The sequence below is a fragment of the Salmo trutta genome, chromosome 36 (genome assembly GCF_901001165.1).
Source record: "Salmo trutta chromosome 36, fSalTru1.1, whole genome shotgun sequence".
In the NCBI taxonomy this organism is placed as follows: Eukaryota; Metazoa; Chordata; class Actinopteri; order Salmoniformes; family Salmonidae; genus Salmo; species Salmo trutta.
The window spans coordinates 33,993,874-34,007,925 of record NC_042992.1 but is presented as its reverse complement, the minus strand read 5'-3'; the positions used below and the strand labels follow the sequence as shown (position 1 = coordinate 34,007,925).

At 44.3% G+C, this 14,052-nt stretch overlaps 1 protein-coding gene across 3 annotated transcripts; it reads left to right on the top strand.

Annotated features, from left to right (window-relative positions):
* The first annotated feature begins 165 nt into the window (after positions 1-165).
* On the top strand, positions 166-13,175 carry LOC115176162 (polyhomeotic-like protein 1). 3 transcript variants are annotated; one of them, XM_029736000.1, is made up of 15 exons: positions 166-271; positions 1,309-1,427; positions 1,668-1,778; positions 3,635-3,712; positions 4,463-4,600; positions 4,845-5,009; positions 5,276-5,357; positions 5,438-6,462; positions 6,570-6,693; positions 6,966-7,135; positions 9,400-9,490; positions 9,602-9,689; positions 11,071-11,224; positions 12,451-12,661; positions 12,968-13,175. In XM_029736000.1, coding segments are annotated over exons 1-15 (2,709 nt in total). In that variant the 5' UTR covers positions 166-270; the 3' UTR covers positions 13,120-13,175. The 3 variants fall into 3 exon arrangements, with proteins under 3 accessions (XP_029591860.1, XP_029591861.1, XP_029591862.1); XM_029736001.1 differs by lacking the exon at positions 166-271 and adding an exon at positions 623-786; XM_029736002.1 differs by lacking the exons at positions 166-271; positions 1,309-1,427; positions 1,668-1,778; positions 3,635-3,712; positions 4,463-4,600 and adding an exon at positions 4,636-4,766.
* The last annotated feature ends 877 nt before the right edge of the window (positions 13,176-14,052 follow it).

Sequence of the window (14,052 nt, the reverse complement as noted above, 5' to 3'; positions counted from 1 at the left end):
AATACAATGTTAAATAAAATATCCCACATCTAACAAACTCACAGCCTTGATACCCGATACTCTCGTTGGCAAGTAAAAAGTCAGCGTCTTGCTTTATTAACCTAATTTACATCCAGCAGGTGGCATTACAAACAGAAATACCTGGTTGTTTGTTGGTGTACTTCATTTGGACATAGTCTTTCAACATGATTGGGACTAGGTGACGCTGACAGAGACCATTTTGAGTGACAGGTTTAGAGCTTGACGCTTCGAGGGAAAGAAAGTGGCCAAAGTAAGTACATTGTTTAACCTCGTTTTAAAATCAAAAATGTAATGGTAGCTTTACTTATAAACGCATCTTAGTTAAACGTTTTCGCTCATTTTACATACATGAAACAATGATTTCTGGAAAATGTGTGTATGGTCACACAATTGGGGTAATCAAATTCATTGTAGCGGATGCACAAGGCTGCTCGAATTATTATTTCATGATGCAGCTACAGTGTAACAGGAAGCATCACATACATTGTCGCAATGAATTATATATTAACCGTGTTGCAGGTAGATATTACGTTGTAACTATGTTGTTGTTACACATTGTAGCAGGCGACCTACGTGCGCCGTCATTCCATTGCGCCGGAAAACGACAAACATCAGAAGGAGGCGTTGTCCTCCACCCAAATTTATGCAAACTGTCAACAACCTAATTGAATGTACAGTAATATCGTCGTGCAAAAGGAATTGTTGCATACTGCTACGCATTGAAGTCGAGATAGAAACATAGGTGGCAATACACGAACGTCCACGGTGAGCAAGGGATTTGCAGCATACGGTGCTCATGGGTAGCTAGCTAGTTACAGTAGCTAGCTTTTGTGCTAGCACTGTCTGCAACTAGTTACTGTAGCTAGCTAGTTAACCACTGTACTAGCTAGCAGCACTCAACTTGCTTTTAATTATAGTGAAACAAGTGAGCTGCATAACATGTGGATAGCTAGCTATCTAATAATGTTTTACCTTGCAAGCGACTAATAATGCATGTATTAATAGTTAGGATGTATTAAATTTATGTTGCATGACAATCAAATGTTTGCAAGCAGTCACGTGAAGGAGTGAACGGAGGAATGGCATTCTTGATTGATAGATACAATCTTGTCAACATGTAAATATAGATGTTAGTTATCCAGGCATGACAGATATATTCCACGCCTTACAGCTCCACATAGCTGTAGTGTGAATAATATTTTACCTTCCACCAGTGACTGATAGCCAGGTCTTTTGACATTGTTTTCTAGGCAGCATTTGATTGAAAGCTTCTCTTCTTTTCCTCAGTGATGGAGACAGATGGGGACCAAAACCAGGGCTCTACCAATGGAACCACTCCATCAGGAGTGAACTCCCGCCCCTCTCCAATGAACTCCATGTCCCTGTACGAGAGACAGGCTGTGCAGGTCAGTACGTGTGGGTGTGCGTGTGCACAGGTGTGTATGCATATGAATCGGTATATCCTATGCCCTTTTCTGACATGGCAATCACAAATTGTATTCAGAGTCACACAGGATCATCTGTAATCCTTGCCTGTAGCGTAGTTGTCTCATTATCACTGTGCACGCGCTCGTATATCAACCTGCAGGTTATTGACAGTGCAATGTCATTACTCCCTCCCTGTTTTCTATCTTGTGCAACTGAAGGCCCTTCAGGCACTGCAGAGGCAGCCCAACGCAGCGCAGTACTTCCAGCAGCTGATGCTGCAGCAACAGATCAACAGTGCCCAGCTACAAAACCTGGCTGCAGTTCAACAGGTACCATCTTTATGAACCACACCTACAGTTAAAGTGGGAAGTTTACATGCACTTAGGTTGGAGTCATTAAAACTCGTTTTTCAACCACTCCACAGATTTCTTGTTAACAAACTATAGTTTTGTCAAGTCGGTTAGGACATCTATTTTGTGTATGACACAAGTAATTTTTCCAACAATTGTTTACAGTTTATTTCACTTATAATTCACTATATCACAATTCCAGTGGGTCAGAAGTTTACATACACTAAGTTGACTGTGCCTTTAAACAGTTTGGAAAATTCCAGAAAATTATGTCATGGCTTTAGAAGCTTCTGATAGGCTAATTGACATCATTTGAGTCAATTGGAGGTGTGGATGTACCTGTGGATGTATTTCAAGGCCTACCTTCAAACTCAGTGCCTCTTTGCTTGACATCATGGGAAAATCAAAAGAAATCAGCCAAGACCTCAGAAAAATAATTGTAGACCTCCACAAGTCTGGTTCATCCTTGGGAGTAATTCCCAAACGCCTGAAGGTACCACGTTCATCTGTGCAAACAATAGTATGCAAGTATAAACACCATGGGACCACGCAGCCGTCATACCACTCAGGAAGGAGAAAAGTTGGTGCGAAAAGTGCAAATCAATTCCAGAACAACAGCAAAGGACCTTGTGAAGATGCTGGAGGAAACAGGTACAAAAGTATCTATATCCACAGTGAAACGAGTCCTATATCGACATAACCTGAAAGGCCGCTCAGCAAGGAAAAAGCCACTGCTCCAAAACCGCCATAAAAAAACCAGACTACAGTTTGCAACTGCACATGGGGACAAAGATCGTACTTTTTGGAGAAATGTCCTGTTGTCTGATGAAACAAAAATAGAACTGTTTGGCCATATTGACAATCGTTATGTTTGGAGGAAAAAGGGGGATGCTTGCAAGCCGAAGAACACACCATGCCAATCATCAAGCACGGGGGTGGCAGCATCATGTTGTGGGGGTGCTTTGCTGCAGGAGGGACTGGTGCACTTCACAAAATAGATGGCTTCATGAGGAAGGAAAATGATGTGGATATATTGAAGCAACATCTCAAGACATCAGTCAGGAAGTTAAAGCTTGGTTGCAAATGGGTCTTCCAAATGGACAATGACCCCAAGCATACTTCCAAAATTGTGGCAAAATGGCTTAAGGACAACAAAGTCAAGGTATTGGAGTGGCCATCACAAAGCCCTGACTTCAATCCCATAGAAAATGTGTGGGCAGAATTGAAAAAGTGTGTGCGAGCAAGGAGGCCTACAAACCTGACTCAGTTACACCAGCTCTGTCTGGAGGAATGGGTCGAAATTCACCCAACTTATTGTGGGAAGCTTGTGGAAGGCTACCTGAAACGTTTGACCCAAGTTAAACAATTTAAAGGCAATGCTACCAAGTACTAATTGAGTGTATGTAAACTTCTGACCCACTGGGAATGTGATGAAAGAATTAAAAGCTGAAATAAATAATTATCTCTACTATTATTCTGACATTTCACATTCTTAAAATTAACTGGTGATCCTAAGTGGCCTAGGACAGGGAATTTTTCCTAGAAATGAATGTCAGGAATTGTGAAAAACTGAGATTAAATGTATTTGGCTAAGGTATATGTAAACTTCTTACTTCAACTGTACCAATAATGCATGCTCAGAATAGTGGACATTGGTGCTGTTTTGACATGGTCAGGTTACGGTTGGTTTGCTATTTTAAAGGCAGAATGTTTAGGGTAGGGTGGCAGTACAATATGTTGAAACATCATCATAAGGTTTGGTACATAGTCTGTTTTTTTCTGCTCTAAACTATGGCAATGGCTTTTTGCATTATTCCTTGTTGTCCCTGTTCTAGGCCACCTTTGCTGCCAGTCGCCAGTCCAGCCCTGCCACCAACAGCACCTCTCAGACCACCAGCACAACAGTCACATCTGTATGTTTACACATACATGCCTCTCAGAATTAGCACAGCACACAATCATTTTTATTTAACCTTTATTTAACTAGGCAAGTCAGTTAAGAACAAATTATAATTTACAGTGACGGCCTACCCAAAGGCAGAAGGCCTCCTGCGGAGACAGGGGATTAAAAATAAAAATATAGGACAAAACACATCCCAAGAGAGACACCACAACACTACATAAAGAGAGACCTAAGACAACAACATAGCATGGTAGCAACACCACATGACAACAACATGGTAGCAACACATCATTGCAGCAGCATAACATGGTACAAACATTATTGGGCACAGTCAACAGCACAAAGGCAAGAAGATAGAGACAACAATACATCACGCGAAGCAGCCACAACTGTTAGTGAGAGTGTCCATGATTGAGTCTTTGAATGAAGAGATGGAGATAAAACTGTTCAGTTTGAGTGTTTTTAGCAGCTTGTTCCAGTTGCTAGCTGCAGCGAACTGAAAAGAGGAGCGACCCAGGGATGTGTGTGCTTTGTGGACATTTAACAGAATGTAACTGACAGAACGGGTGTCATTGACACAAATACAGCTTCAAATAGGGAACTCCAGTGATATTTGCGTGAAACCATCATTTTCAGTTTGAACATCTGTGACATTTATATATTTGAGTTACTGGCACTTCCATTGTTTAATTGTCTCCAAACTAGTCAATACAGTTTGCTTTGGTTGTTCTCAAATCCACTTTTTTTCTTTCCCCTTCAGGTGAACGTAACCACTTCTGGGGGAGGGGCCATAACCAGCACCCGCGCTATAGGCCCAGGCTCTTCTGGGACATCCACCATAAGCCAATCAGTGCTGCTGGGTGGGAGTGCAGCAGGACAGGGACAGATGTATCTGAGAGTGAGAACACATGCACCATTGCCTGATTCACACTATATGGCCGACCCGAACAAAACTTTGCTGGCTCAGATATTTTCAGCACGGTTCCAATTCCACTACAGTGGATTCATAACCAGGTCAGCACAGTGCAGCTTAGCTTGGTGTGGTTCGGGCTTGGCTCAGGAGTGTGAGTATTGTATCTGCTTTTGTCATTTGTCTCCATGAAAGGACTGTTTGATTGACAGTCTCTTTTGTTGTACTGTAGGTGAACCGGTCTCTGAGGGCTCCCCTCTCCTCACAACTCATCTTTATGCCTGGTAGCACAGCAACCGCTGCCATGGCAACGGTCACCCAGCAGCCACAGACTCAGCAGCAGCAACAACAGGAAGTTACACCTACTTCCTCCAGCAACCAATCAGACAATGACCAGGTATGGATCAACTTTGTATTTGTGACTGAGAGCATTGGAGTGAGTCCTGCTTTAGTGATGTAATCTAGAATAGCTTCTTCCCAGATCTGTTGTTGCTGTCTTGCCAGTTCCTATGGTCATTACAGCACAAACAGATCTGGGACCAGTAAAAATCTATCATTTTTGTGAAGTAAAACTACTTAAAAGTATTTTTCTTGCGTCCCTCTCTCTGGCCTATTCTTTCCATCAATCCTCATAAACTCATCTCCCCTTTCTCTCTGGGCCAGGTGCAGAACCTGGCTCTGCGATGTGTCGGCAGTCCCAAGGGGGTCGGGGTCAAGACTGAAACCCCAGAGAGGGGTGAAACAGGTGGGGAGTGAAATCGCAGCATACTTAGCTTTACATACTTACTTGCCTGTTAGTTATTCATTTCCCTCGTTCTTTTCCAGCGACCTACTCCCTTATACAGTCATCTCACCAGCAGTTCAACCAGTCCACTCAGCAGTCTCCCACTAAACCAGCCCAACTGCAACAGTCCCACATCAAGATCCCCACCTACATCCAGAGCTCCAACGCCAACCTCTCCTCTCTCAACCTCAAGACGGGCAACCACCACTCCAACGCCCCCTCCTCACCCTCCACCTCTGTCCCACTCTCACAGCTCCTCCTTTCCGGACCCAACTTTGGCCGGGGTGGGGCTATCACCACGGTAAACTCCGCCACCACGGCGACGCACATTCTGGTGCCCACCTCCAGTGCACCCACCCAGTCCCACAGTTACCAGATGGGTGCTGCCACCATCAAGCCCAATGTTAGTACTCAAACGCTGGTGGTTCAGCCTCTGCAGAAAAGCACTATTAACGACAAGGGAGGCCATGGGAACGGTCCCATTCCAATCCAGCCCAAAACTCAACAGGGTCTCCGTATGCCACTGCAACTGCCCTCCCGCTACCCTCCTCCCATCCTCCCCGCGCCCCCCGCCAACAACAAGACTAGTGCCGCCCAGCCTCCGCCGCACATCCCAGTCCAGATTGTAGGGGCCAGGCCAAGCTCCATAGGAAACCCCCAGGCTTTGGCCTTGGTCCAGGCCCGGAACGCCTGTTCCCAGGACGGAGCTACCCTTCTAAATAGCTCCAGCAGCGCCAGCCTCCTCACCATGGTGGCCTCCATCGCATCCAGAGAGAGAGGGGGAATAGGCAAAGGGGCGGGTCTAAAGAGCCTTCAATCAGCCCAGGAAGCCCTCTCATTGGCCCATGTTTCTCACGTGCAAGCACAAGCCAATCAGAGCCCTGGGCTGAATCAAAATCCAAATTGCACCTTGGCCACCAGCATCTCCTCTCAGTCCCAGGCCGCCATCTCTCCTCCCACCCTCTCCCGTTCCTCCCTCACTCTACCCCTGCCGTTGGTTGAGGCGAGCAGTGCATCCACTGTAGTGGCTGCCAATGGAGAGTCTATGTGTTCTCAGCCTCCCCAGGTGAGTTGTTCCTTACTGATAGCACTGATGACACTATAAATTACTGATGTTTCTAAACCACGTATTAGTTGTCGATTCCATTTGTGAAATAATGACATTCCTCAAAGGGTAAGTCGATGAAGAGGAAATCCGAGTCAGACGCAGCCAATGAGGAAGATGGTCCCCCTCCTCCCCACCTTGTTCCTATGAGTGAACACTCCCCTGCTCTCTCCTCCTCCGCCATGGAAGCAGGTAAGGAGTCAGCTACGAATATGCCCACTTGTCTTAATTACTTTGCCTTTCTCATTCCTCTCTTTTACAACCACTGGAAGGATAAGAGTGCAGGGAGACCATTTTCCACCATAGCCCAGCCACCAGCATGTCAAATCCCCTTTGTTTCATACCTATACATGACTCCAAAAACCTCATGTTTGCATAGATTTAGACACTGGCCAGTCAGCCTTGCTCAAATTGTTAAAAAATAAATGATCAAATCCTTTCTCTCCCCACAACCGTCTTTTAAGGCCCTGGTCCACCTTCTCCCTCTCCCGCTCCTTCCCCTGCCCTCTCGGTGTCCCGTATGGGGGGTGGCCAGGGGGAGAGAGCCCCCCCTCCACAGGCTGTGGTCAAACCCCACGTCCTCACCCACCTCATAGAGGGCTTCGTCATCCAGGAGGGAGCTGAACCCTTCCCTGTATGTACAGTTCACCTTAGAGTAGTTGTGGTTCTCATATACAATACAACATCCATTCATACCCTTTGGGGATATACAGTGCATTCGGAAAGTATTCAGACCCCTTGACTTTTTCTAAAATGGATAAAATAAAAAAATGCCCTCATCAATATACACACAATACCCAATAATGACAAAGCGAAAACAGGTTTTTAGAGTTTTTTTGCAAATTTATAAAAAATGAAAAACAGAAATACCTTATTTACATAAGTATTCAGACCCTTTGCTATGAGACTCGAAACTTAGCTCAGGTGTGTCTTGTTTCCATTGGTCATGCTTGAGATGTTTCTACAACTTGATTGGAGTCCGCCTGTGGTAAATTCAATTGATTGGAGATGATTTGTAAAGGCACACACCTGTCTATATAAGGTCCCACAGTTGACAGTGCATGTCAGAGCAAAAAAACAAGCCATGAGGTGGAAGGAATTGTCTGTAAATCTTGGAGACATGATTGTGTCGAGGCACAGATCTGGGGAAGGGTACCAAAACATTTCTGCAGCATTGAAGGTCCCGAAGAACACAGTGGATTCTTCCTAAAGCTGGCCGCATGGCCAAACTGAGCAATCGGGGGAGAAGGGCCTTGGTCAGAGAGGTGACCAAGAACCCGATGGTCACTCTGACAGAGCTCCAGAGTTCCTCTGTGGAGATGGGAGAACCTTCCAGAAGGACAACCATCTATGCAGCAATCAGGCCTTTATGGTAGAGTGGCCAGACGGAAGCCACTCCTCAGTAAAAGGCACATTACAGCCCGCTTGGAGTTTGTCAAAAGTCACCTAAAGGACTCTGGTCTGATGAAACCAAGATTGAACTCTTTGGCCTGAATGCCAAGCATCACGTCTGGAGGAAACCTAGCGCCATCCCTACGGTGAAGCATGGTGGTGGCAGCATCATGCTGTGGGGATGTTTTTCAGCAGCAGGGACTGGGAAACTAGTCAGGGTCGAGGAAAAGATGAATGGAGCAAAGTACAGAGAGATCCTTGATGAAAACCTGCTCCAGAGCAAGGAGGACCTCTGACTGGGGCAAAGGTTCAACTTCCAACAGGACCACGACCCTAAGCACACAGCCAAGACAACGCAGGAGTGGCTTTGGGACAAGTCTCTGAATGTCCTTGTGTGGCCCAGCCAGAGCCTTGACTTGAACCTGATCGAACATCTCTGGAGAGATCTGAAAATAGCTGTGCACATTCCCAATCCATCTTAACAGAGCTTGAGCTGATCTGCAGAGAAGAATGTGAGAAACTCCCCAAATACAGATGTGCCAAGCTTGTAGCGTCATACCCAAGAGGACGAAAGGCTGTAAATACTTAATGTAAATGTAATATTTCCGTTTTGTATTTTTTATAAATTTGCAAAAAAATCTGAAAACCTGTTTTTGCTTTGTCATTATGGGGTATTGTGTGTATGTAGATCAGTGGTGTAAAGTGCTTAAGTAAAAATACTTTAAAGAACTACTTAAGTAGTTTTTTGGGGTATCTGTACTTTACTATTTATATTTTTGACAACTTTTACTTTACTTCACTACATTCCTAAAGAAAATAATGTACTTTTTACTCCATACATTTTCCCTGACACCCAAAAGTATTCGTTACATTTTGAATGCTTAACAGGACAGACAACGGTCCAATTCACCCACTTATCAAGACAACACATGGTCATCCCTTTTGCCTCTGATCTGGCAGGCTCACTAAACACAAATGCATCTTTTGTAAATAATGTCTGAGTGTTGGAGTGTGCCCTTGGCTATCCATACATTTTAAAAACAAGAAAATGGTGCTGTCTGCTTTATTTAATAGAAGGAATAGGAAATGATTTATACTTTTACTTTTGATACCTAAGTATATTTTAGCAATTACATTTACTTTTGATAGTTAAGTATATTTAGAACCAAATACTTTTAGACTTCTATTTTACTGGGTGACTTTTACTTTTTCTTGAGTAACTTTCTATTAAGGTATCTATACTTTTATTCAAATATGACAATTGGGTACTTTTTCCACCACTGGTGTAGATTGACGAGGAAAAAAAGATTGAATCCATTTTAGAATAAGGTTGTAATGTAACAAAATGTAGAAAAATTCAAGGGGTCTGAATACTTTCGGAATGTACCGTATAACATCTGATGTAAATAATGACATGTACTGTAGATCAAAACAATATTATCAATAATTCCCTTGAATCAGTAATGTTGTACACAACACATTTTGTTCCTGTATTTTGATTGACAGGTGAGTGGGCCGGTGAAAGAGCCAGCTGGAGATGATTTGGCCATGGACAATCCAGACGCCAGTCAGCCTGAGACTGTGAATACAGCTGCAGGTTAGGCTCAGACCATAGTCCAAGTCACGTTTCCATCAAAGCCACTGGTTTGACTACAAACTGTAATTAATCTAGTTCTTTAAACCCCCTTTTCCTGTTCTCTCTTCCCAGTGCTGAAGTGTGAGTACTGCAAAAGCTTCGCCCCAGCCAGACAGTTTAGAGGGACCAAGCGCTTCTGCTCCTTGACCTGTTCCAAGAGGTAAAGTCATAATATAGTACAAAGTCACTGCAGTGTTCTGTGTCTACTATACTGAATTGTTTTTATTTTTTTAACATGTAATGTGTTGGTCCCATGTTTCATGAGCTGAAATAAAAGATCCCAGAAATGTTCCATACTCACAAAAAGCTTATTCCTCTCAAATTTTGGGCCCAAATTTGTTTACATCCCTGTTAGTGAGCATTTCTCCTTTGCCAAGATAAATCCATCCACCTGACAGGTGTGGCATATCAAGAAGCTGATTAAACAGCATGATCATAACACAGGTGCATCTTGTGCCGAGAACAATTAAAGGCCACTCTTTAATGTGGAGTTTTGTCACACACCGCAATGCCACAGATGTCAAAATGTTGAGGGAGCTGCGTAATTGTTATGCTGACTGCAGGAATGTCCACCAGAGCTGTTGCCAGAGAATTTAATGTTCATTTCTTTACCATAAGCCGCCTCCAACGTCATTTTAGAGAATTTGGCAGTATGTCCAACCGGCCTCACAACTGAAGACCACGCGTAACGAAGCCAGCCCAGGACCTCCACATCCGTCTTCTTCACCTGCGGGATCATCTTAGACCAATCTCCCGGACAGCTGATGAAACTGAGGAGTATTTCTGTCTGTAATAATGCCCTTTTGTGGGGAAAAACTCGTTCTGATTGGCTGGGCCTGACTCCCCAGTGGTTGTCCCAGGCCCACCCATGGCTGCGCCCCTGCCCATTCATGTGAAATCCATAGATTAGGGCCTAATGAATGTATTTCATTTGACTGATTTACTTATATGAATTGTACCTCAGTAAAATTGTTGCATGTTGTGTTTATATTTTTGTTCAGTATATATGTCAGTATACATTGAGTGTACAAAACATTAGGAACACTTTCCTATTATTGAGTTGCACCCTCTTTTGCCTTCAGAACAGTCTCAATTCGCCGAGGCATGGACTCTACAAGGTGTCGAAAGTGTTCCACAGGGATACTGGCCCATGTTGACTCCAATGCTTCCCACAGTTGTGTCAAGTTGTCTGGATGTCGTTTGGTTGGTGGACCATTCTTGATACACACGGGAAACTGTGTGTATCAAACTGAGAAACCCAGCAGCGTTACAGTTCTTCATACACCCAAACTGGTGCGCCTGGCAGCTACTACCATACCCAGTTCAAAGGCACTTAAATCTTTTGTCTTGCCAATTCACCTTCTGAATGGCACACATACACAAACCATGTCTCAGTTGTCTCAAGGCTTCAAAAGCATTCAATAAGGGATCATAGCTTTCACCTGGATACACCTGGTCAGTCTGTGTCATGGAAAGAGCAGGTGTTCTTAATGTTTTGTACACTCAGTGTATGCCTACTATATGTCTCCCTGTTGCTCCAGGTATAACGTGAGCTGCAGCCAGCACTTCCGCCTGCGACAGGGGCTTCACCTCACCCACTCTGACGAGGACGGAGTCCTGAGGAGGAGGGTTCCCCACAGGACCAGCTCCGAGATCGCCAGTGCCAAAATAGCCGGGAGACCCTTACCAGTCAAGGTAATGGTCAGTTCATCATTGATAGTTGTACACTTGTTTTTGAGCTGGCATGGATGACTGAAGAGCAATATTCCCTCAAAAGAAATTCCGGCACTGAGCAAATTTCAGGTCTGCTGAGTGCAGAACGTTGTGAACATTCTGTGCATTTTCCTGCTTGCGTTTACTGTGAGCACTGAGGCTGTACCCGCTTTAAGTTAGTTTTAACAGTGGCCATGTAGGTTACAATGGAGAAAATGCATCCCACAACATTTTAACATGGAAATAGCAATTCTATCATTCAGCCTATAGTAGCAGCCAATGTGTGGTGTTCAATGTAGGCCTTCATTCCATGAGACTTTAAAAAAAAACATGCACGGCTTGACATTAACCTGTTTATCCACTTGTCCCTGAGACAAGAAGGTGACTGAAAATGCTGTTGTGGTGTTTGATTCAAAAACCACTTTACAAAATGCATTATTATTATCATACCATTATTACAGAAAATCTGACAAATTATGCTACCTATTGGCCACATAGCTTATTCAAGCCTGTCTCAAAATACAACTCTGCCCCTTTACCTGACTCGCTTTTCAAAGATGCCTAGAAATGTACACGCTTTGTGCCCATGTAGGAAGCAATCAGTCCCCTATTTCTGACTACAAATGATCTATAAGTGGACTAACAACTCACTAGCAAAGGATATGAACATGCATGGCTACATGCAACTCTTGCTTTGATCTCAAAACAAGCTAATCTACTCACGACCGCTCATGCTGTAAACACAATCCAGTTCAAAGTAAATGGCACAGGTCCGTATATGGCAATGGTCTATTTGCATATAGGCCTACTGCAGCTCTGATTGTTTATGCCTCACCGGTCTGTGTACAGTACGGACTGAGTAGTGTGTGTCAATGCAATAGACTCCTACTCAGATGCGTTATGCCTACAACAAATATCTTGCGTAGTTGGTTTTGTTTCAGTATGTTGCATTGAAAGTAGCTTATATTGCATTGATTTGATCACATTTCCACTATAAAGGAAAACAGTGATAGTGTTAACATGGAAAACTCTAGAACAGTGGTCACCAACCTTTTCTGAGTCAAGATCACTTTCTGAGTCAAAATGCAAGCCAAGATCTACCACCCAGAATTTTAGGTTAGGGGGAACAGTGCTGAAGAGACATGGCCATCCAGTGACTACCTTGTTGCACAAACGCCTCTCATACAGTCCTGGTTCATTGTCTACAGTGCCGCTCCGAGTCCAGCCGTTCAGACGACGTCTCCAGTTGCGAGGAGGAAGAGGACGACCCCATGTCCTTCTCCCCGGCCTCCTCCTCTTCCTGTCACCAGCCTCCCCCCACACTCCGATTGGAGGGCTCGGCGGCGCCCCACTTCCTGCCTGGCAGCCCTGCCCAGTGGAGTGTGGAGGAAGTTTCTCAGTTCATATCATCTCTGCAAGGTTGGTACCATAGAGATGAGCTGTATACTGTAGACACCATTGGTTGATACAGTTCAGAAGGACATGCGTTGTCATGCAACAACACACAAATGCCACTCTTTTCGTACTTGTTTTTTTTGTTTTTTTTAATCCCAGTGTTATTCTATGATAATACGATTGCTAATGTATTTTCACCATTGTAAATGCTATTCATGTTATTGTCTTGCTTACCGTCTTCCCCCCTTTCTCTCTCTCTCTCTCTCTCGCCCTCTCTTACTCCCAACCTCCCTCTTTCTCGCCGTCTCTCCTCCTTTTCTCCTCTCGCAGACTGTGAGGAGCTGGCAGCCCATTTCCTGTCCCAGGAGATTGATGGACAGGCCCTGCTGCTGCTCAGAGAGGAGCATCTCATGTCCACCATGAACATCAAGCTTGGTCCCGCCCTCAAGATCTGTGCCCACATCAACAACCTGAAAGACTGAGAGGAAGGATGAAAGGAGCAAAGGAGGGATTCTGAAATACTCCCCCCAAAATAAAAGGAGAGAAAGAAGGGATGGAGAGAGAGAGAGAAGAGGTGACAATATGGCCATTGAAAGACTTCTTAGCTGTGTTAAGTGGGGTCCCTGTTGATTTTATTATACACTATATGTACAAAAGTATGTGGGCATCACTTCAAATTAGTTGATTTGGCTATTTCAGCCACACCCGTTGCTGACAGGTGTATAAAATCGAGTACACAGCCATGCAATCTCCATAGTTTAACATTGTCAGTAGAATGGCCTTACTGATGAGCTCAGTGACTTTCAACATGGCACTGTCATAGGATGCCACCTTTCCATCAAGTCAGTTTGTCAAATTTCTGCCCTGCTAGAGCTGCCCCTGTTTCAGCATGACAATGCCCCCTTGCACAAAGCAAGGTCCATACAGAAATGGTTTGTCGAGATCGGTGGGGAAGAACTTGACTGACCTGCAAAGAGCTCTGACCTCAACCCCATCGAAAACCTTTGGGATGAATTGGAATGCCGACTGCGAGCCAGGCCTAATCGCCCGACGTCAGTGCTCGACCTCACTAATGCTCTTGTAGCTGAATGGAAGCAAGTCCCCGCAGCAATGCTCCAACATCTAGTGGAAATTCTTCCCTGAAGAGTTGAGACTGTTATAGCAGCAAAGGGGGGACCAACTCCATATTAATGCCCATGATTTTGGAATGAGATGTTCGACGAGCAGGTGTCCACATACTTTTGTCCATGTAGTGTATTATGTCAAAACAAACATAGAATGAAAGTGGAAAAGATGAGGCTTCTAACCACAAGACGTGAACCTTCAATGTAGAGTATTATGTTACATTATGTGAGTGAGTGAGCAAACCCTATATATATGTGTGTAATGTTTGCCTATATATTTAAATATACCTT